The sequence below is a fragment of the Tinamus guttatus genome, unplaced genomic scaffold (genome assembly GCF_059628265.1).
Source record: "Tinamus guttatus ecotype Peru unplaced genomic scaffold, ASM5962826v1 Tinamus_guttatus_pri_ptg000712l, whole genome shotgun sequence".
NCBI classification, from domain to species: Eukaryota; Metazoa; Chordata; class Aves; order Tinamiformes; family Tinamidae; genus Tinamus; species Tinamus guttatus.
The window spans coordinates 137,551-160,647 of NW_028289246.1; the positions used below are offsets into that span (position 1 = coordinate 137,551).

At 56.1% G+C, this 23,097-nt stretch overlaps 1 protein-coding gene and 1 pseudogene across 1 annotated transcript in view; one reads left to right on the forward strand and one right to left on the reverse strand.

Annotated features, from left to right (window-relative positions):
- Window positions 1–7,097: 7,097 nt before the first annotated feature.
- On the forward strand, window positions 7,098–10,667 carry LOC148591749 (maestro heat-like repeat-containing protein family member 7; annotated as a pseudogene).
- A 6,337-nt stretch (window positions 10,668–17,004) lies between these two features.
- Window positions 17,005–23,097, reverse strand: part of LOC148591750 (ras GTPase-activating protein nGAP-like) — a 113,237-nt gene continuing 107,144 nt past the window's right edge. Inside the window, 7 exon segments of the mRNA XM_088536998.1 lie at window positions 17,005–17,054; window positions 17,565–17,613; window positions 18,555–18,642; window positions 19,134–19,166; window positions 19,168–19,335; window positions 20,635–20,783; window positions 22,084–22,738. Of these exon segments, the coding sequence (XP_088393124.1) occupies window positions 17,005–17,054; window positions 17,565–17,613; window positions 18,555–18,642; window positions 19,134–19,166; window positions 19,168–19,335; window positions 20,635–20,783; window positions 22,084–22,738 (1,192 nt within the window).

Consider the following 23,097-nt stretch of genomic DNA (forward strand, 5'->3'; position numbering starts at 1 on the left):
AGGAGGACCCAGGCAACTACAGGCCAGTGAGCCTCACCTCCGTCCCCAGAAAAGTGATGGAACAGCTCATACTGGCCGTTGTCTCCAAGCACATGGAGGACAAGAAGGTGCTCAAGAGTAGTCAGCATGGATTCAGCAAGGGGAAATCTTGCTTGACTAACCTGATAGACTTCTATGGTGGAATGACAGGCTGGATAGATGAGGGGAGGGCGGTGGATGTCGTCTATCTCGAGTTCACCAAGGCTTTTAACACTGTCCCTCACAACATCCTCCTGGGCAAGCTCCGACAGTGCGCGATAGATGAGTGCACAGTGAGGTGGATTAGGAACTGGCTGGATGGCAGAGCTCAGAGGGTGGTGATCAGCAGTGCAGAGTCTAGTTGGAGGCCTGTAGCTAGCGGTGTCCCCCAGGGGTCAGTCCTCGGTCCAGTCCTGTTCAATTTATTCCTCAATGACCTGGATGAAGGCACAGAATGCTCCCTCAGCAAGTTTGCTGATGATAACAAACTGGGAGGAGTAAGTGATACCCCCGAGGCCTGTGCTGCCATCCAGAGGCACCTGAACAGACTGGACAACTGGGCAGTGAAAAACCTCATGCAATTCAACAAGGCCAAGTGCAAGGTCCTGCACCTGGGGAGGAATAACCGCAGACACCAGTACAGGCTGGGGACCGACCTTCTGGAGAGCAGCCCTGCAGAGAGGAACCTGGGCATCATGGTGGACGACAAGTTGACCATGAGGCAGCAGTGTGCCCTCGTGGCCAAGAATGCCAATGGGATCCTGGGGTGCCTTAAGAAGAGCATCTCCAGCAGGTCGAGGGAGGTGATCCTGCCCCTCTACTCAGCCCTGCTGAGGCCACATCTGGAGTATTGTGTCCAGTTCTGGGCCACACAGTACAAGAGGGATGTGGAGCTACTGGAGAGAGTCCAGCGCAGGGCTACAAGGATGGTCAGGGGCCTGGAACATCTGCCCTGTGAGGAGAGGCTGGGGGAGCTGGGCCTGTTCAGCCTGGAGAGGAGAAGGCTGAGAGGGGATCTAATCAGTGTCTATAAGTACCTCAAGGGAGATAGTGAGGAGGATGGTGTTGGCCTCTTTTCAGTGGTGGCCACTGACAGAACTAGAGGTAATGGCCACAAACTGAAACACCAAAAGTTCCACAGGAACTTAAAGAAAAAATTCTTAACAGAGAGGGTGACAGAGCACTGGAACAGGCTGCCCAGAGAGGTTGTGGAGTCTCCTTCTCTGGAGATCTTCAAAACCTGCTTGGACGCAGCCCTGTGCCACATGCTGTAGGTGACCCTGTGTGTGCAGGGGGGTTGGACTAGATGACCTCTAGAGGTCCCTTCCAACCTTAAGCATTCTATGATTCTGTGATTCTATACCATTGTCAACTCATGCATGGAAGAGTCAGCTGGTGGGTGTTCAGTTTCTTGGATTATTTTGCCAGGGTTGAAAATCCACCCCTACTCTTTTTTTTTTTTTTTTTTGACCTGTCTGTTCAGAAACTTTGACATTCAAGCTGGTGCCCAGAATATCAGGCCCCCAGCAGCCTCCGGGGCCAGCCCAGAGGGGTGGCAAGGGCTGCCGTTGGCGGTGGGAGCTGTGCAAATGGCTGCAGCCTGGTGGCAGCCCCACACTCAGCAGCCCATCCTGGCTGCAGGTGCCAAGGCTGGTGCAGCGCGGGTGCAGAAACGTCCAATGGACACGTCTGCGTGGCCGAGCACGGACCTTTCTGCTGCCGAGCAGCATGTGCCCGGGCAAGAAGGTCTCCAGCCTGCTGCAGCCACCCCTCAGGTGTGCGCCCCTGAAGGGACACCCGCTGCGGGGTCACAGGTGGCCCTCAGTGACAGCGGGGCCCTTTGTGACAGCGCTGCTGTGACATCCTGGCCCGGCGGGCTCGGCCCGCAGTGTTCGGGACGACGGCAGCGGGAGAGGACGGGAGCGAAGGTGCTGGCCGAAAAGCCCCCTGAGCGCACCCAAGAATTTCCCTGTTGCCCCCGGGCAGCTCCGCGGAGTTTGGCCACGCGGCCAGGATGGCGGAGCGACTCCCCAGCCACCGCTCAGTGGCTGCTGAGGAGGAGGAGGATGGGGCGGTTGCAGCGAGCGTGTGCGACCTGGAGCCCCACTCGAGCCGCGCGCCCGAGGAGGTGCTGTCGGGTGAGTGCGGGGGCAGCGCTGGGCCGCGCCGGGGGCCACGAGCTCTCGCTGTGCGGCTGGCAGCAGCGTGCGCTGGGGGAGAGCGCTCCGCTGCCTCCTGCCCTCTCCGCGCCAGCCCTGCAGCTCTGCCCGCTCTCTTTCCCTGTCAGCTCCCGGTGCGGATCTGCCTGGAGAGGAGGCAGAGGAAGCCCTGGAGCACGTGCGCGCCTTTCTCAGGCGTGGAGGGAAGGTGAGTGTCGCCATCCCGCTCGGGGCTGCACCGGCATCTCCTGCTGTCTCCCTCGGGGCGCTCCACGCTCAGACGACCCCACGTGGCTGCTGGCGCTGGGGGCTGCTCCCTCCCAGGTGCCCACGTGTCGCTGCAGCCCCTGCCGTGTGCTGGTGCTGCTGCCCATGTGCCTGCCCCTCTTACACTCTCTCTTTGTCCTTCTGCTCCTGGCAGCAGGAAGAGGCCGAGAAGCTGCAGTTTCTGGCCTGCATCTGCACCCTCTGCACAGCGTCCTGCTCGCCTAGCCTGCCTGCTCTGCTGCTGCGCCAGGAGCTGTGGCAGTGCAAATCCCAACTGGCAGAGGCGCTGGAGGTGAGGGCATACGGGACTCCCAGAGGCCTGCTCGGGAGGGCACCGGCCCAGCTCTGCAGGCAGAAGAGTGCAGGGAGGTGTGGGGTGCTGGCTGGTGGGCACAGCCACTTGTGGGGCCCTGGCAGCTCCCTGCGAGCCTTCCCGCTTGTGCTCTCCAGGTGCTGCTGCAAGAGGAGCCCAGGAACCACCTGGGCACGGCAGTGCGGCAGCAAGTCATGCTCAGCATCAGTGCCATGAGGTAGCTGCCCCAGAGCCTGGCTTGGCCACAGCCTCCCCAGCAGATATCCCAGAGGGCCCCAGTCCTGGCAGGGAGCCTTCCCTCCTCCTGAGGGAGTCTCCCATTGGCATCTGGTGGGACAGAGAGGGTTGGAGCCGGGAGAGCAGAGAGGGCCCTGGAGCTCTCCCGTGGGTGCGGGCCTTTCCCCAGGGGTGAGGCGGGAGGTGGGGAGATCATTGGGCCCCACCTGCCAGCTGTGTCCTCTGTCCCTGGACAGCATGCTGGTGAGAAGAGGTGACTCTCTATGGGGCTCCCTCCCCACCTGGCGTGGCTATCGCTCATGGGCCTCCCAAGCCCTGGGTGCATCCACCTTCCCAGGACAGAAGGGTGTTGCTGGCTTCTTCAGCCCCAGAGACTGAAAGGCCACTCTCTGTGCTTGCAGCAAAGCTGGGCTGCTTCTGGAGAGCGAGCTGGAGAGCCTGCTGGAAGCCTGCTTCTCCAGCGTCTTCTCCCTGCCTCCACGGGAGCACCTGGATGCTGCTCTCTACTCCCAGGTGGGTGCTGGCTGCTTAAGTGAGGCTCAGGGCAGGCTCCCAGCTTGCCTCTCCCTCGCCCATGCCCTCTGCCCCTTGCCCTGGACAGGGCCATGGGCAGTGTCACCAAGCTGCGCCCTGTGCAGCAGCAGCAGCAGCTCCCCTGTCCTGAGGGCTCTGCTGCCCTCAGCACTACTCTACATGTCCCCCTGGCACAGGAGGAATTCCAAGCCCTCTCTGACAGCTGTGGGGCACTGAGGAAGAAGTGCCTCAACCCTCTGTCCCCCTTGCAGCTGCTGGATGCCATGGACGGCATGCTGAAGGCCTTGATGCTTGGCAGCCCTTCCTCCAGCGTGGTGGACATGAAGACCATCCTGCAGGTCTGCTATTTGCCAGGAGCAGAGTTGCCAGCTCCAGGCCCTGTGGTGGGACAGGGGGGAGTAGTCCAGCAGCCACTGGAGAGAGCCCAGTGCTGAGAGGGGACAAGCTCCCGCATGGGATTGGGGATCCCCACAGTTCTCCTGTGTGAGCCCAGTGTCCCTTGGCTACAGCCAACATCCCCTCCTCCTCAACCCACTCCTGCACTCATTACAACCCCCATGGGCTCCTGCTGTCACATCAGGCCCGTCTGGGAGATTTGCCCCACAGTCACAAAGGACTGTGGATGCAAGATCCCCTCTCCGGGCTCTGCCGGTGCTCCAAGGCACAAACCTGCCAGGCATTTTCTGGGACACAGGACAGAGCAGCAGCTTTTCTCCTTGCAGCTCCTACTGCCCTACGCTGAGTGCCGGCAAGCAGCTGTGCACGAGAGGGCTGTGGGACGCCTTGTGAAGCTGGGGGATCTCCTGACCAGCTCTTCTTTGGTGTCGGTAAGGAGCCTATGGTGCAGGCAAGCTGCAGCCACTGCCTGTCCCTTGTCAGTGTGCAGCCGTATCCTGTAGCTCCAGGCTGCCTCCAAGGGAAGCCACCAAGGCTCTGGCTCAGCCGGATCCAAGCCTGCAAGGAGCGTGGGCCCAGGGCTTTGATCCTGAGCGCTGCCCCTCCGGCCTCGTGTCAGCACTGCCTCCCTTTCCTAGGTGCGCGAATGCTTCCAAGTAGGCGGTGCCAGCTGTGGCAGCTTCTTGGAGAAGAGCGTGCCAGTCCTGGGGCAGCTGGTGGGACATCTCACCCTGTGCAGCGCCTGCAAGGACGAGGGAAGCAGCGATGAGGCCGCGGAGGCCCTGTGGCACCTCTATGAGTTCCTGCTGCAGGGAGAGAGTAAGAATTTCTGTGTGGTTGCAAGCAATTCCCCTTGCCCACCCCTTGCAATAGGCCCAGCGCCTCCCTGGGCGTCCTGCTGCGCACTCTTCCCTGCTAGGGCCTTTTCGCCTGCCAGGGGATATTTGTCCCTGACGCCTTTCGTGGGCTGTGTCCAGCTGTGCAGCCTTCATGCTGAATGCTCTGTGTTTCCCTTCCTGTGCAGGCAGGGAGCCGTCACAGGAGAGTGCCTGGCAGCAAGAGCTCCGAGAGGAGTGGGAAACTGCAGGCACCTTGAGGCTTTCCCGGTCCAAGGACTCCAGGGAAATGAGCAGGGTAAGGAGCACCTCCCTGGCTGGGACTTCCAGCTGTGGGGTCAGCCTGCAACTTGGATGCAGAGAGGGGTGGCTGCCAGGTGGGGCTGAGGAGAGGGCTTGCACTTTCCTTAGGCCAGGACTAGCCAGGGGCTTACTTCATGCATCCTGCAAGCCCTGCTTCCCTGCAGGAGCAGCAGGTGGAGACCTTAACCCCAAGCACCCAGGCCCATCCCAGCACCATCACCCAAGGCAGCAGAGCCTCAGCTCCTGCCTCGGAGGGACTCGCTGCCCCATGTCGCTCTCCAGGGCCACGAGCTGCTCAGCCAGGCAACACAGTTGGGAGCCTGGCTGTGACATCTCTCTCGGGGCTGCCTTCTTTTGTGCCCTAGATGTTTGGAAAACACCTCCAGCCAGACGAGAAGGCAGAGGCCATCCTCGTAGCCATCAGGGGCATGAGATCTTGCAGCAGCTATGACACGCAGGCGGCTGCTCACATGCTGGACGAGCTTGTCATGGATGACGCGTGCCTTTTGGAGCATGTGAGTAGCCTGCGGGTGGCACGGCTGGGGTTCAGGCCCTTTGGGGGCTTGTTTTTCCCCTGAGTGCTCGTGTACGAGGCCCCCAACTGCCTCTGTGGCCAGCCCAGAGTGGTGGCAAGGGCAGGCATTCTCCGTGGGAGCTGGGCAAAGGGCTGCAGTGTGGCAGCAGCCTCACACTTTGCCATGTGGTCTGCAGGCGCCAAGGCTCGTGAAGAACGTGTGGGAAAACATCCTGGCCGTGAGAGATGCATCTGCACGGCTCAGCCTGGACAGGGCTCTTCTCCTGCTGAGCAGCACGTGCCCAGACAAGGTGGTTGCGAGCCTGCTGAGCTGCTGCCCCTCATGTGACAGGTCTGTGCTGGCCGGGGCAGGGGCAGGGACAGGGCTGCGGCCTCGCAGGCCACGGGGCTGCAGCCGCGGCAGCCGCTGACAAAGCGCTCTGGGCCTGCAGCGCCGCCGGGGCCATGTGGAAGGTGCTGGTGTCCAGGCCTGGCGCCGCGGAGCGGGTGCTGCAGGAGCTGCTCATTGCGCTGGAGGACTGGCGGCTGCCCGAGCCAGCGGCCTCGGCTGTCTCTTCCCTGGCCGTGAGTTTGTGGAGGAAGCCCCGCTCTCCCTTCGGGCTGCCCTTGCCCCTGCGTCGAGAGGCAGGGCTCCCCTGCCCTTCTCCATGCAGCCCCAGGCCAGGGCCTCCCCTGGGATGCACAGGCCCAGCGCGGGAGGGGGCTATGGCTGGCAGGGCCCTGGCCAGCGCCAGCTTGCTGGGCTGCTGGGCCTGCTTTGGGCCCTCTGCACACCCGGACACATGGAGCTGGCCTGAGCGGCTGGCTGTCTCCCTCCACCTCTGCATGGCCCTGCCTCGTGCGGCACGCGCTCAGCCTGCTCTGGGGACAGGATTAGGGTCCGGGGCCACGTTAGGGTTCCAAGCAGCAGAAACATCATCAGGGCCAAGTCAGGGGAACCAGGGTAGCTTCCAGGCTACGTGTGGCCCTCCTGGGGGATGTCCTCACTGCCCAGGAAGGCTTGTGGTGGCTTTGTGGCACCCAGGCGCCGAGCCCCAGGAGCTGCCATGGCTCTGCTCTGGCCAGGCAGCCCAGGCACCCCCTCCTGGCCAAGGTGCAGGGCACTGCCAAGGTGCAGGGCACTGCTAGGAGCCTCACCCCCGAGCTCCAGCAGCACAGGAGGGACATGTCAGCAGCAAGGGCTGTCTCTGGGCTTTTTCTGCAGGCAACGCGTGTGCTCCAGGAGATCCTCCACCAGCCCCACTGCCTGCACGTGCTAGGGAAGTTCTTCCCCCAGCTCCTGCTGGCGCTGCTCTTCCAGAGCTCTTTCCTGGCAGCGCTGGAGCAGAAGGAGACGGACACATTGTGGGGGAAATGCCAAAGGGAGGAGTCCACGTGCAGCAGCCCCGTGAGGTGCTCCATCACATCCTCGCTGTCCCTGGCACGCAGGGCTGCAGGCAGGGCCAGGGGTGCGAGTGTGAGTGGGTGTTTTCTCTGCACACAGGCTTGCAGTGCAGACCATGAAAGCACTGCTGTGCCGTGCCGGCTATGAGAACGTGGTGCTGGCCATGGCAAAGAAGGGCAGCTGGGATATGCTCCTGCATGCTGAGACCCATCACCAGGGAGTGGGTTTATTGGCCAGGTGAGAGCCCCTGTCTCCCTGCTCTGCTGCAGCATTTCGCCCCTGCGCACAGGGTGACTCTCAGAGCCCACAGGGGTGCCCAGTTCTCCACGCAAAGGTGGCTTTGTTCTGTGCGTGGTGGCCCAAGGGATGTGATGGGAGGAATGAGGGTGCAGTCTCAGGAGAGCTTTGCCTGGGCTGCTCAGGCCTCACAGTGCCTTCTTCCCTCCGCCAGAGAGATGAGAAAGAGCCCAAGAGCGCTGCGCCTTCTGCTATTTCAACAGCTGGCAGTGCTGCTCTTGGGCGAGGAGCCCTGCACAGAGATCCCTGCCATGGCTTTCCTGGTGGAGGTGAGCCTCATGTGGGCACTGCCCTTCTGGGGTGCTTCTAGCTCCAGTGCTCTCTGCGAGCCCCAGCTGTGGGATGGAGGGCAACGAGCGCAAGTGGGGCAGTGGGTGATCTGCCATGAGTCCCCTCAGCCTTCACCCCTCTGCAGCGGCCTTCTTCTTGTCCCCACGTGTGTTTGATGTCTCTTTTGTGTCGCGTCTCTGTCGAAGGGCTCCTCCAAAGCATGAGGACAGGAGGCTGGTGCAGGGAGGGGAGGAGCAGGCCAAAGCTGTGCCCTGCGCTGTGCCCTGAGGCCCCAGGCAGGGAGGGAGGTCCCAGGGGCTCCCTGCAGTCACTGCTGCCTTTGGGCCAGCCTTCCTCTGAGCCCGCTGCCCTTGCCCTGAGCTACATCTGGGATCCAGTGGTGTCCGACACAGGCAGTGCTGCGGCCATTGCCACCTTCTTTGTGCTGTGCATTGCAGCTGCTGGCCTGCAGTGACCTTCAGGCGGATGAAGATGTCTTCCTGGGAATCTCTGTGGTGTCCCTGAAGAGTCACAGCAGGGTAATGCATAAGCTGGGACTCAGAAGCCTCCTCGTGCTGTGCAGCAGACAGGAGATGGTGAGCAGGGCATCACTGGGGGGAAGCTGTGTGAGCTGGGTGCTGGGTGCTAAGGAACAGGCTAGCTTGGACTTTGCTGGGCCTCGGGAGCTGAGGGGGCTGCAGATCTCAGCCCAGCACCTAGCAAGCCATGTCTGAAAGGGTGTGAGACTGAGGGAAGCTGCTGTCTAATAAGGTGCCAGGGTAGTCTTTTTTTTCTGTTTTTTTTTCTTTTTTCCTTTTTTTTTTTTTTAAACTGAGCTTGTACTTCCCACTTACAGGTCACAAAAATGCATGTCCTGATGCCTCTGGTCATGGGACACTTGCAGGACGAGGACAGGGACATGAGCAGCCAGGCTCTTCTCGTGCTCAGTCATGTGGTCCGTGTCCTGGAGAGACCAGCACTCACGGACATGGCTCCAGAACTGGCTGAGAAACTCCTGCCACTCTTTGAGGATGTAAGGCGGGGGGCAGAGCCGTGGGGCTGGCTGGTGTGTGGGAGGCTGCCAGGAGCCTTTCTGCCCGGGGCCCTTGGGATACTGTCCTGTGCTGCCCGTGCTGTCCTGGGCTGCACGGCTGCATTGCACCAATGCAGCTTGTGCAGGAAGCTGCCACGTGCGGTGCCAGTGCTGAGGAGTTCTCTCTTCCTTGCCACCAGGAGCGCGAGCACACACGAAAGCTCTCCATGCAGCTCTTCAGCAAGCTCATGGAGACAGCAGCGGGCACTGCAAAGGAGCAGATGAAGCAGCATGTGCACACGAGCACGCTGCCACTGCTCTTCCACCTGCAGGATGAGAGCCCCAGTGTGGTCGAGGTATGGCTGAGCAATGGGGCACACTGGGGAGCCGAGTAGCCACGTTGGGAATAGCCGTGGGAGGTAGTCCTGGCTGAGTCCTGCCTGGATGTCTCTGGGGCTGCAGCCCTTCAGCCTCCTGCTGGCCTTGGCTGCAGCTCAGCAGCTCTCGGGAGTCTCTGCTGTGCTGCCTGTTCGGGACAGGGTGGCTCAGGTGGTGCTTGCTCCATGTTTCCGCCCAGCGAGGGGGGCCAAGGACCCCAAAGCAGATTCAGTGCCCTGCTGCTGCCCGTTACCATGAAGGGCAAATGCCCTGAGTCTTGTCAAGAGGAGGGTGGTGGGGGGATACAGGCTCTTGTCCCATGGGCTGCGGTGGCATCTCCCCATTTTTTTCCATGTGCAGGCTGCTCAGGAAGCCCTCCTTGGTGCCGCCAAGCTCCTCAAGTGGAAGGAGCTGAGGCGCTTGGCTCAGAGCCAGCAGACTTGGCTGATCAGCAAGTGCCTGGTAAGGACAGTCCCCAGGCTGCAGTCCGAGCCTGGAGCAGCTCTTTCCTCCTCCGTGCCCAGTGTGTGTGGCTGGCGGCTCCAGGTGCAGGAGCAGCCCTTGCGGGCTCTTCTGCAGGCTCCTCTGCCTTTGCTGAGCCCTGGGATGCTGAAGCTGCCCCTGGCCCAGCAGGGCCTTGCAGCAGGAGGGTCCCTCAGCACGCCTGGGCAGCAGCCATCCCTCTGCTGCCTCCAACGCTGGCTCGGCACTGCCCGGCCTCTGCGGGGGGTCCTGAGTGTGGTGGCAGGGGGAGGCCGGCTGCTCCTGGGGAAGGACGGCAAGAGGATGTTGTGCGCTGAGCCTTGTGCTCTCCCCAGCTGGCCGGGAGCAGGGGCAGGAGGAGGGCGGACGAATACCTGCGCCAGAGCCTGTCCTACCTGGAGAGCAGCCAGGAGTCCCTGCGTGAGGCGGCCGTGAGGTTTCTGGGTGAGCCCCGAGCCCTGGGCTCCATCTCTGTTCTGGGACAGCTCGGCCTCAGCCCCGGCTGCTGCGCTGGCAGCAAAAGCAGCCCTGTGACTGCTGCAGCCCCGCGTGCCTGAGGCAGCGCCTGGGCGCCTGGAGGCTCCGTGTCACCCTCAGCCATCTCTGCCCGCAGTGGTGGGGCCGGTGGGAGTCCCTCGCAGCAGGAGCCCTGCGGGTTACACTGGGGAAAGGGAACTGGGGTGAGCCCTGCCTGAGGGGAGGTGGGTGCCTGGCCAGGTGGGCAGGACTGGGGGCAACATCTTTGAGGAGCAGCATTTATGGGGCGCTGTGTGTGTGCCTAGGGCATGCTGGGCAGCACACCAGGGAGCAGAGCAAGGAGACGGTGGAGGTCATCTGTGAGAGTGAGTGAGGGCAAGCGGGGTGTCACACGGGGCTGGGGGGATGAAGAGAGACCCTGTCCAAGGAGCTCCCATCCCTGCGTAGGTGAGGAGGGCTCTGCTGCCCGAGAGGAGCGGAGCAGGGGTGGTGTGGGGAGAGTAGAGAGAGATTTCATGCACTTGGGCACATTCCTGGGCAGCAGCTGCCAGCTAATCCAGTAGAGCCCCTGGGTCCATCCTGGCTGTGGCAAGAGCTGCGTGGGACTGGTGGTGTTAGGAGGAGAGGCCTGGGGCCTGGGGGATATGGGGGCTTCATGTGAGCTCGTGCTTCCCCCCTCAGCCCTGAAAGGCCTACAGGAGGACAGCAGCCCATCCATCTCTTCCCTGGCCACCCAAACCATGCTGATCCTGAGAGCTGCAGGGAAGGGGGCTGCATCCACGGGCACCCAGGAAGGCCTGTGCAACCGCCTGAGGAGAGCGTGGGAGAGGCGGCACTGCCCTCTGCAAGGTGTCAGTCTTTGCTGCTGGCGCTCGGCCACGTCCTGATGCCAGGCTGCTCTGCACACAGGCCTCCTTAAAGAAACGATCCTGTCTCTTCACCGTGTGTCGTGTCTTTTCTTTGGCAAACCAAGCAGTAGAAAACGCAGGTTGTGAAGGGATTGGGGTCCCCCTCTTAGAGGAGTTGGGCACACGCTCTCTGCAGCAGGCTGCAGCCAATAACCTGGCCCCTTGCTACCCATCACAGCAGTCAGCAAAGCCTCTCCCACCCCCCAGCTTTATCCTTACATAGAATCATAGAATGCTTAAGGTTGGAAGGGACCTCTAGAGGTCATCTAGTCCAAACCCCCTGCACACGCAGGGCCATCTAGAGCACGTGGTACAGGACTGCGTTCAAGCGGGTTTGAAGATCTCCAGAGAAGGAGACTCCACAACCTCTCTGGGCAGCCTGTTCCAGTGCTCTGTCATCCTCACTGTCAAGAATTTTTTCCTTAAATTCCTGTGGAACTTTTGGTGTTTCAGTTTGTGGCCATTCCCTCTAGTTCTGTCGGTGGCTACCAGTGAAAAGAGGCCAGCACCATCCTCCTCACTGCCTCGCTTGAGGTACTTATAGACACTGGTGAGATCCCCTCTCAGCCTTCTCCTCTCCAGGCTAAACAGTCTCAGCTCCCTCAGACTCTCCTCATAGGGAAGATGTTCCAGGCCCCTGATCATCCTTGTAGGTCTGCACTGGACTCTCTCCAGCAGCTCCACGTCCCTCTTGTACTGTGAGGCTCAGAACAGGACACAATACTCTAGATGCTGCCTCACCAGGGCTGAGTAGAGGGGCAGGATCCCCTCCCTCGACCTGCTGGAGACGCTCTTCTGAACGCACCCCAGGATCCCATTGGCCTTCTTGGCCACAAGGGCACACTGCTGCTTTGTGGTCAACTTTTCGTCTACCACGACGCCCAGGTTCCTCTTGGCAGGGCTGCTCTCCAGAAGGTCAGTCCCCAGTCTGTCCTGATGCATGGGGTTATTCCTCCCCAGGTGCAGGACCTTGCACTTGGACTTATTGAATTTCATGAGGTTTTTCACCTCCCAGTTGTCCAGTCTGTTCAGGTCCTTCTGGATGGCAGTGCAGCCCTTGGGGGTATCAGCTACTCCTCCCAGTTTGGTATCATCAGCAAACTTCCTGAGGGAGCACTCTGTGCCTTCATCCAGGTCATTGAGGAATAAATTGAATATATATAGGTTATATAGAGAGAGAATATAGGTGAAGATCAAAGTACATAGAAACATAAACTCTTAATTATATAGGTTAAGATCAATACACATAAAAGCATAGAATTGCAAACATCACTACATCCATTCCCTGCTGCACCAAATGTTTATAAATGATTCATGATTCACTCTGATGGCTCAATGGTTTTTGACTCCTAGACTTGGCTGGAATTCTCCTGTGGCTGTGACTGCTCTGTTGCCAGTTGAGGCTTTACATCTTTTGCTGGTAACCAGTGAGCACCTGTGGGAAGGAGAACACACACATACCCCCTTCCCCATGTTATTAGTTCTATGGAGCCTCTCCAAATTCTTTATATCATCCCTTTGGTGGAGGCACAACTGCAGGGACCATCTTGAATTGTCAGTCAGCTGCTGGTGTAAATAACTGAGGATCAGAAGGATTCAAAAGATTAAGCACATATAATGCTTTGTCTAACTGTTCCTGTGGGGTAGCACTGTCCATAGGATTTCCTCTTTGCCTTTTTATTTAACATAGCCTTGAGAGTCCCATGGACACGTTCAGTAATGGCTTGTCCAGTGGGGGAATGCGGTATACCTGTAACGTGTTGTATACCCCAGTCTTCTAGGAAGACAAAAATTGTTTGTGAAACATAAGTAGGACCAGTATCAGTTTTAATTGCTTTCAGAATGCCCATAGTGGCAAAACATCTTAAGTAGAGGTGTTTCATATTCCGTGCCTTTTCTGCAGTATGTGCAGTGGCTACCAGAAACCCTGGGAAGGTATCCGCACTAACATGCACGTAACGCAGTTGGCCACATGTTGATATATGTGTGACATCGCTCTGCCAAAATTCATTAGCTCGTAAACCTCGAGGATTCACTCCTGTGTATGATGATACTGGTGTAATACATTGACAATCAGGGCATGCACTGACAATTTCTGTGGCTTGTTCTCAGGGCAAAGCAAGTTGTTTACGTAAGGAAGAGGCATTTTTATGAAAGAAATGGTGAGATAATCGGGCTTGCTCCAAACTGCACGGCAGTACTGCTGCCATCATCAATTTGTCTGCCATAATATTTCCTTCAGTTATTGGTCCTGGTAGAGTAGTGTGTGACCATTTATATTTTATAATGCATATACATATGCCAATGCATATGCGAGTACATAGATGACATCCTTAATTGGGGGTGATTTTCCCAAGAAGGTTGGGAAAGTAGCCACAGCAGTATGGCAAATCCTACCTGAAGCTGACATTGAGGTACCACCTGAGCAATGCCAGGGACCAAGCAAAGAGGTAAAATTCCTAGGGACTTGGTGGATAGCTGGCAGTGCAGGGATTCCTGCAGATGATACCTTAAGAAATATTGAAGAGCTGCAAATGCCCCGGTCAAGGGAAGAATTACAATAATTGATGGGAACTTTAGGATATTGGAGAAAATACCTACCTGGATTTTCTATCACTGCTCATCCTTTATATTTGCTCTTAAGGAAAAGCAAACCTTGGAAGTGGGAATTAGAACACAAAGAGTCAGCCAAAACTCCGACTGGAGAATTAGAAACATTTCAGTCACTGGGACCAGAACACCCCCACGACCCTCTTACAGCTGAATGGGGTTTTGCTGATCATGCTACTTACTGTAAGTTACAACAAGTAACTTACTGCTATGAACTTACTGTAATTTGTTGTTACAGTAACTTACTGTTACTTAGTGTAACTTGCTTACAGGCTGTCCCTTATGGAACAAAAGTATATTGTTTATTCTTTATTGTTTAGCTTGACTGCATTTAAGAAAGGTAACTACAATATTCTGAATGGGAGAAAAAAGACTTTTATCCTTAGTCCCAGTAGTTAAACAGGTTGAGATAATACATCAAGGACAACCTGTGCAAACTAGAGGACCGTTTAATTTGCTAGAAGCAATCCTAAAGGGGACTGCTCCCCCAGAAGGAATTGCACCAAACCCCACTACCACAAAATGATGTGCCTACCTAACAGGAGTAGCAGAAAATATGCAGCTAACTGAAGGGCACACTAAGGTTCCCAAATTGCAGATGCCTGTAAAAACAAATCCTTTAGCACTGGGACAAGCTCTTAAACTTTCTTAAGCTTTCTGAATGTACCATCTGTCATCGATGAAACACCAACAGAAAACATGTGGTTTAGAGATGCTTCAGCAAAAAGACTAAATGGTAAACAGCTATAAAAGGCTGTTGCATTAAATATTACCATTGGTGAAGAAGTAATAGAAGAAAGTGAAGGCAGTGCACAAATAGCAGAGTTAAGAGCAGTAGTTTTAGCTACACAAAATGGAGCAAGTGTTGTCTGTGTAGGCTCCAATGCTGCGTGGGCTGGTGCCACGCAATGGCTTTGTGGATGGGAAGCTCTTAACTGGGAAGGAAATAGAACCCCAGGTTGGAGCCCAGGCCTCCAAGAGCAGGGAGCCTGGAGCCAGCAGGCCAGGGCAGGGGCTGCAGGGGATGGGGGCAGAGCCCATCCTCTTTCCCACAGCACATTTTGTGGCCTGGCTCATGGGCAAACTAGCACAAGGCCTCAGTGTGCACAAAATGCGCTCACAGCTGAAGCGCAGCTGGGGCTGGAGCTTTGCAGAGCGCAGGGTCCTTTTCTTGCCCTGGGGTATCTCAAGAGAGCGCGCTTTGGGCCAAAGCTGCCCTCCTCCTCTCCTCTGTCTCCTTTCCCCACCTCCTTATTCCTGTGTTCCAAGCTGCTGGAAGGAGGGAACATCCTGCCCCTCATCAGGACAATGTGGCTCTTGGAGGATGTCAGGCTGCCCTCTGGGCCTGTCTCCATAATCAAGAGACATGCACAGAGGCTGAAGAACCACGGCAGCTTCGTTGTGGGAAGCTGAAGAGAGGGCTGAACGAGTCCAGCAAGAACGGGGCCAGCTGGTTCCCGAGGGGTGGTCGCTGCAGCGTTGCCCGCAGTGACGCAGGCTGCTCCGCGCACGCAGTTGTTCCCTGTGCGCCACGCGCCGCCGGGCTGGCAGTGCTGCCTTAGAGCTCATCTACCCGCAGCCTCCCGGTATCCTGCCTTGCTTGTGCCGTTTTGCCCTGCAGCACCCGCTCCCTCCCATCTCCGGACCCCAGCGAGTCCTTCTACTGCCCCTCTGTGCGATGGATCCACATGGCTACAAAAGAAACGCTGGTGACGTTGTTGCTTTTCAGGCAGGGCCTTGGGAGCTCCCTTCCCATGCAGAGAGCAGTGTGTGCTCTCCTGACGATCAGCTTGTCCTCTCTTGCACTGCCTGAGCGCAGGCATTCAGCTGGGAGCGCCTCGGTGTGCAGCGGAGCTGAGGTCCTGCTGCCCTGGGGAATGCTCTCCAGCCCAAAGACACTGCACCCGGCTTCTCTCCTTCTGTCCTAGGAGGCACCTAGGGCCTGGGGTCCTCGTTCTGCTCGAGGAGAGGCCGTTTCACCTCTCCTGGGCTCTCCGGAGCCAGCAGCAGAGAGCGACAACTTCCATACCAATGGTGAGCATTTGTGATTGAGGGACACATATATCCCTCTTATGAGGAAAGGCTAAACAGGCCGGGCCTTTTTAGCGAGGAGAAGAGATTGATAGGAGGTTTTATCAACAGGTCTGAATAGCTGAGGGAGAATGTAAAGAGGATGGGGCCAAGCTCTTCCCTGTGGTGGTGAGGGCAGGACACCTTCCCCCAGCATGGGGACACCTCCCTGGCTGCTGCATGCAGGGCCCCACTGCACCCTGGTGCCAAAGGTGCCTCTGCAAAGTGGTGCATTGCAGAGAGCAGCTGTGGCACCTGCTCTCCCAGCTGTGGCCAGTGCTGGGCCCTGCTCTGGGCAGCTCCTGCCTTCTCCCCACGGCAGGGAGCTCGCAGCTTGCGCTGCTGCGCTCTGGGCCCTCTGCACAGGGGCGGCCCCTTGGCCAGCCCAGCTCCTCTGGCCCAGCGCTCACACGCAGCGCTGAGCTCTGCCTCGAGCTCCTGGCAGAGGGAATGTCGGGCAGCCCAGGATAGAGAAAGGCTGGGAAAGGCTGTTGGCAGCCCGAGGACTTGAGTGTCACACAAATGCAGCAGAGCAAATGGGCCCTCCACAGGAAAGCCCAGAATCCCCATGGAGCAGGAAGACCTGCCTTGGTGATGTGGTCCCTGTCCGTGGGGCTGCAGAGGGACAGAGCAGCCTTCATGATGGTCCCCAGCACGGGGCTGTTCCTGACAGAAGGCAATTTCTGCAGCAGCTCCTGTGGGGGGACTGCACGCACCCCCTTCCTGCCATCCCTGAGCATGTCCCAGCCCTGATGGGCCCTGTGCTCACCCAGGGGCTGGGGCACTCGGCTCTGCATCTCACAGCCCCGTGTCCCTGACATCCAAGAGCTGCCCTTTACCCGTGGCCTGGGCACTGCGAGGACTTGTTGTCTCAGGCACCCTGAGAGCATCAGGGCTGCCCCGCACTAGGGCTGTGGCACCTTCCTCTTTGGGCATCCCCTGAGCCACGTTCCAAGGGAAATCCGAGAGGGAGCTTTTTGCTGGTGCTCCCCCCGAGCCTGAGAAGACGGCTCTGCACAGACATAGCTGCAGTGGGGATGCTTTTGTGCCTGAGCTCCCTGGGAAAAAACACACAACACCCAAAGAATGGAACAGGAATATTTACTTAAACAGCAACACCAACAATGAAAACAACAATGTGTACACTAACCACAACATCAACAAGAAAAACAGCAATAGTGTAACATCAAAAATAACAACAATAAACACAACAACAACATTACTGTCAACAATAAGAAAGAGTAGGTACGTGCTGAGAGCCCTGATGAACTGGGCCTTCCTTGCAGCCTCCAGCATGAACAGAGCCTTGGCTTGCAAGGGAAAGGAGGTGTTGGCCCTCATAGGGCTCTGCAGGCCCCCAGCAGCTCGACTGGGCTGTGCAGGGGCAGTCGGTAACTCGGGGGCTGCTCCACCTGCCTCCCTCCAAGCTGCTGTTCCTGGGCAGGTCCCCGTGCCTCCTGCCTTCCCCTGGGCAGGGACTGCATGACACGTGCAGCTCAGGAGAGCCTTGGAAACCTGATGGCCTCCACAGAGGCTTCCTGTGGCCCTGGGAAAAGAGAGGAAGGCAAGCGGTGAGAAACACTGCGGTGCCTGTTGAACAGGCTCATCTCAGGCTGCTTCGCTCTTGCTGGGCAAGCTGTGAGGGGCCCTGTAGGGCAAGGAGGTGGCTCCGTGAAGCCCAGGCCCCCAGAGGAGGCTGAGAGCTGCTGAGGCTCAGAGCAAGGCGGCTGCAAGGGGGACACGTGCAGGGGCCACAGGAAGGCTGGCCGAGGGACCAGCAGTGTGTGAGGAAGGGCTGCCCTGCTGCAGCCCTGACAAGCCAGAGACAGCAGCGCTGCGTCTGCCTGAGAGGAGGTGCCAAGCACCTGGTGCCCTTGGAGAGGCCGGCCAGAGCTTTGGGCCTTGTGGTCCTGCTGGCACGGAGGGAGGGCTGGTGCCTCTCCAGGGCAGCGGGGAAGCCCCCGCCGCAGGGGCTCGGCCCGAGGGACCCGGCTCCCCCAGCAGCCCCAAGGGGAGGGCGGTTCTGCGCGGGCTCTTTGAAGTGGACACAACTTACCCGCCGGCCTCCTGAAGCGCTCCATAAAGGATCTCAAAGGTATCTGTGTCTGTACATATACAAGAACCTTCAAAAATTATTCACAGAACAAAAATAAATCTTCTTTAGAACAAACCCAGGCAATGAAATGCAGAGATGGACCTCACAGACCAAACAGTCCAGTGCTACTAGCATAAAAATACAGCTTGAAAAACAGATTTGTTACTTTTTTAAGGTGTTCTTTGCTGAAACGTGTAATCCTCTTAAAAGATAATCTATTAAAAAAGTCATGCAGCTGGAGCGATTAAAAAGCCCAGCAACAGGAAAGGTGCTCCCTAAACACAAAATTCGCCCACATTAACAGGCAGATATAAAATCAGCCTCAGGTTCTGTTGTCTAAGCTTTGCTCTCTGGAATCAGCAAGGGCACAGCAGACACACCACTACCCCACATGACACATTCACATGCATCACACCCGCTGGGTCCCACTTCCCACAAGTGACTTGTGTTGACCGGGTGTTGTCCTGGCCTGGTGGCCAAGCGGGCTGACACGGAGAGTCAGATGAGGTGAAATGCTACACAAGCGAGACGGGGCAAGCTCCATGGCAAGCGTGCCATTCCCTTGCCATTCCGAGCCATGGTTGAGCGTGCACAGCTGGGCTGCATGCACATGGCCACTGACCTATGCTGCTAAGAAGCACAGCTGCTCCAGAGCTGCCAGGCCCACGCTTGGAGCAGTGTCCACACAATGCCCCACTGTTCCTTCACTACTTTGGTTCTCCTCAAGTAGAAAAGTCCTATGATTTTGACTTTTCAAAGCCTGCTCTCAGACAGTAGGGTCTTTATTGTACAAAACTCCCAATTCTCTCCTAGGAGGCAGTAAGTCATGTGTGCAACACCATGGCCAGTACTGCCTTGGGAGCTAGATCATAACGTTGGGACAGGAGATAGGGAAGAATGATGGGTTCTAGGCACAGGGCACTCAGCTCCTGGAGATCCTGAGCTCCTTACGGGGGCATCAATGATTTTCTGCTTCGCATCAATGATGGCTTGCATCTCAGCATGATCCTTTTTCAGCTCCTCTTCAACTGCCATGAGTCTGATGTGCAAAAAGAGAGAATTAGGACAGTTTAAAACTATTCCTGGGTGTTTTGGCTACTCTGGGGCTGTTGCTTTGACTTCTCCAGCTGTCCTCTTTTCTGCAAGAAGTCTGCTGCATTCAAGAAAGGTTATCGATCCTTCTCACAGCCCCAAGTGGCTGAATTTATTATATTCAAAGTGGGCATTGCCAATAATCTAACTGTCCTGTAAAACCACCCCATGAGTACAGTTTTCAAACAAAGCAAATGGACCAGTTAGAGGTATAGCAGAGACTGGGGTTAGAAATTCCTAAATCTTTTTGTCTGCTCTCCTGACAATCTGAAGCAAGTCTCAACACTCGTATCTCAGTTTCCTCATCTCTAAGGCAGGAGTGGTGTCAGTCCAGGAATATCAAGCCCACACAACTGCTCTCTTTATTGTCAAGGATAAATGTGACAAGGGGGAGCTTCCTGCTCTCCATGTTCTGCAGACTTTGCAGCCAAGTCTCACCTGCTGATGATGCTCTTCATCTGGCTGTCTTCTCCTTTGCTGCCGGTGTAGCCTCTCCTCCCTGTCTTCCAGCCTGGACTTGTACTCCACGAGCAGCTTCTGCATCTGCTCCTCCTGCACGAGGAGGAGCAGCTTGTACTTCTCCAGCCAGAGGCTGGACACCTTCAGGCGCTTCTTCAGCTTCGATATCTCCTGCTCGTACCGTGCAGGGAGGGGAGCAGAGCAGGAAAGAGTCAGATGCAAAGCAGAAAGGAACCCATTGGATTCTTATGTTCTGCTGCTGCTGAGAGAAAGCCACCGCTCGCTTTCATTAAAAATAAATTGATGGGAGCAAAGGAAATGACAAGCAGACAACTGTGGGCAGCCACAAAGGAGTACAGAGCACTGAGCATTAGGTTATTCCCACACTGTGGAATGTCTTCCTGTAGCCCAGTTTAAGCCCTCAAATAGCTCTGACATGGCTCCTCAGTCCTGCCTGGTAACAACCCCACTTACTCCAGACCCAAGGAGTTCCCAGACACAAGCTGCTAATGGTGCTCAGCTGTAAACAGATGTCCTAGGGTGACCAAACTTGTGAAAGGGACCCAAATAACTCATTTCTCAGGACCTGAAGAACATGAAACCAATTGTTCCATGCTGAAGGCAGGGCCCATCACTTACTACATATAGTCTGCAAATTTACTTAGCTGACGTTTGTTTTTTCCACCTACCACCTCTGGATAATCACTTGTGCAATAGTACAATGAATCTCAGCACATTCCACTTCAGGTTTGGTTCATTCACCTTTCTTAAATTGTTTCTGTTGCTACTTCTTGTCCACCAAATATTCTCCTCTTTTCATCCCGCCCTCTCAGAATACCAAACCTCTTATTTGGAAAAAATCCTTTATTTGGAAAAAAAGTCACATCTCACATTTACTTTGGGAAATAAATACACTTAAAAAAGTGCATCTCAGGAGATGATGGATGTTTCTGGCTAGCCCTGAAATACTCCACCATCTAGATGACAGACATTTGCCTTGGGTGAAGCTCAAGACAAAATCCGAACGCAGCTGCTGATCAAGATTGAATTGCATTTGCAGAGACTTGTACCAGCACTTAGGGCATACCAAACTGCACTCAGCTGAGTTAATGATCATTTTTAATGGAGTTCACGATGACTAATACATATTGCAAGTGCAGAAAAATGGCAGCATATTGTAACTATAATATTGTCATGAAAGACATCCAGTTGAGCACTGAGGTGGCGTGATTTACGATGCAGGTAAATGCCAAATATCAGCCTGTAATGTAGGAACTCTCAGATATGTCTGCGTGCACCCATTTGACATGGCACAGCCTGCACCTAGATTAATCTGTAGTGTGGGATATTGTTCTACAAAGAGCATCCAGTGGGAAGACCAGTGTGTGACCCTGGCACAGCAGCCCCTGGAAACCACTTTGGAAGCAGCTGAAGGGTGCTGGAAGCCAGAAAGGCTGTCGCGTGCCGAATAAACCCTACCTTCTCAGCATGCTTGACTTCATCTTGGTTCTGCTCTACGTCCTCCTCCACTTCCTTGTACTGTCCGCTATTGAGGACCCATGCAGCTGTCCTCTCCATTGGTGACATCGTGGCAGAGTCCACAGGTGAGTGAACCTGCAGCAGAGATGCCTGTAAGCGTTTGTCAAAGAAAATATGTATGAATCAGCACTGAAAGCACTTTTATTCAGAGCAGAAAACATGGCCACCAAGCTATCAGTCTCCAAGTCTCCCCCAAGCCCCTCTTCCAGAGATGCTTTATCCTCACTAGACTTTCGACACACAACATTCACGTGAGTTCCTCAAAAACAAATAAAACCCAAAAAGACACCTCCGAAAATCAAAAGTGAAGGAAATCTATGAAATCATGAATTTCTTCTTTGCCTAGGTGAGCTCCTGTCTTTCTGGGGAAGTTCTTATTTGCAAACCCAGTTATCACCCACCCCCTGATTAGCTTTGCAGCAAGGCTACTGCAATCCTAGGTTTCTCTCACACCACAAACAGAGCAAGGCGGCGTCACTCGACGCCCACGACGAGCGGGAGGCCGGTTTCTTCGGAGGGTTGGAAGCCAGCGGGACAGCAGCCTTGGCCACCGGCTCCGGGGAGCACCGGCCCGTGCGACTGCGACGGGACGCAGCGCTGCCTGGAAGCGGCAAAGAGCTGCAACGTCTTCGTTTCAGGGTCTCCCAGACTTAGATGTTTTATTGCAGCAAGTACTACAATGAAGGCAGAGACGACGAGAAGGAACTGAGCAAAACCTATTGGTTTCACGGAAAGTCTCCAGAGAGCCAGCAGAAGTGGAGGGCAAGGACTTTAGCTGCGAAAGGGTTATGAGCTATTCTGGTATGGGGGAAAAGAATAAAGGGAGAATCTCTCTAGAAACGTGTATTAATCCCCCTCCGTGCCCCCCTGGCAGAGGAACACAGTGACACTTCTGTTCCCACCTACCTCCCCAATGGAAATGGGAGGAAAAGCTGACCTCTCCCAGCGAGCAAAGGGGCTGCCTCTGCACTCGGGAACAAGCGGGGCTTGTAGAGAACAGAGTCCAATAATTATAATGCCCACAAAGCTCACCTGAGAAGAACATGCCAAGCTCTTATTAAAATTAAAAAAGAAGGAAAAAAATAACAGAAAGAAAAAAAAAGGAGAAAAGAGAATTCCACAGCCCAATTTGCAATTAAAAGGAGGCAATGGAACTTGTCTCCCAAAACACTGTGGCCGCTCGGCTTGGCACACACTGAGACGTGTCTGCGGGGTGAGGGTGAGGGAGGAACAAACCGATCTCTGTGAGGGAAGCAGGAGCGAGTGCTCCAGTAAATCCAGAGAAAACAACAGACAGCAGTTTACCCAGTGGTATTTTGTATTTATTCATTTCTCTTTTTAGGTGGCTCTGATTTTAAATGAGCACCATGGGACAAACGCACTCTCACGCCTCCGTTCTGCGGATCTGCACCTGGCTGCTGCTGTTCTGGCAGGGCAGGGCGATGGGGACGGGCCCGTCGGGTGCCGCGCGCCGCCGCGACAAGTCCTCGCTCTGCGTGCTGCGCTTGCTTAAGTCTTCCAGGCTGCTGTTGCTGGGCCCACTGAGTTTGAAGTCTTCACTGTTGCTTCGGCTCCAGGAGCTGGCAGTGCTCAAGTTCTCCAGGCTAGAGTCCACCGAGGTCTTCGGCATTGGTGCGGGAGGGTTGTTGAGGTGGTAAACCGGGCTCTGGAAGTAGAGGGGCTGGAGACTGCCCTGTCGGTTCAAAGCTGGGCTCAGAGGCCTTCTCACCTGGGGAGCGCTCTGGGGTGTGTTCTGTGTCTCCCACAGCTGCTTGATGGTGGCCACCTGGGCCACGGAGACCTGGCTGCCCGCCAGGCGCAGCGGCTCCTCACTCACGAGTGCGGCGTGCTCGCCGTGGGCTGTGTGTGGGTCCTGCAGGTTCACGAGGGAGATGCTGCAGCCGTTGGGCAGGATGCTCTCCCTTTCGTCCTCATCCGAGTAACTCGTGCTCTGGGTAGATGCCTGCTGAGCCAACAGCAAGGTCTTGCCTCTAAAAAATCCATCTGCATTTTCCTGTGTTGGAGATTTCATCTTATGCAAGTCACTGTGGAGTAAAAAGGAATTTGGTTATTTTTTAACTGAGCCGCATCCTCACGAGATCTGTCCCAGAGAAGCCTCTCTACCTCATTTAACCCCCCCGCCAACTTCCTCGCTCTGAAAGACTCAAGGAACCAGATTTCCTTTTATGAGCTCTTAGTGTTTCAAGTTGCAACACACTCTTCCTTAATTACCACTTACCTCTGAACATTAGGCTTGATTCAAGAAGTGCTTCACATTTATTTTTCACAGGTGAAATGCAAACCATTCCCACCAATTCCCCCATCTCTTACACCCTTCTCTTCCCAGCAAGACTTCGGAACATTTCAGACCCCATTTAACCCTTCCCCAGCTCTATATTATTGC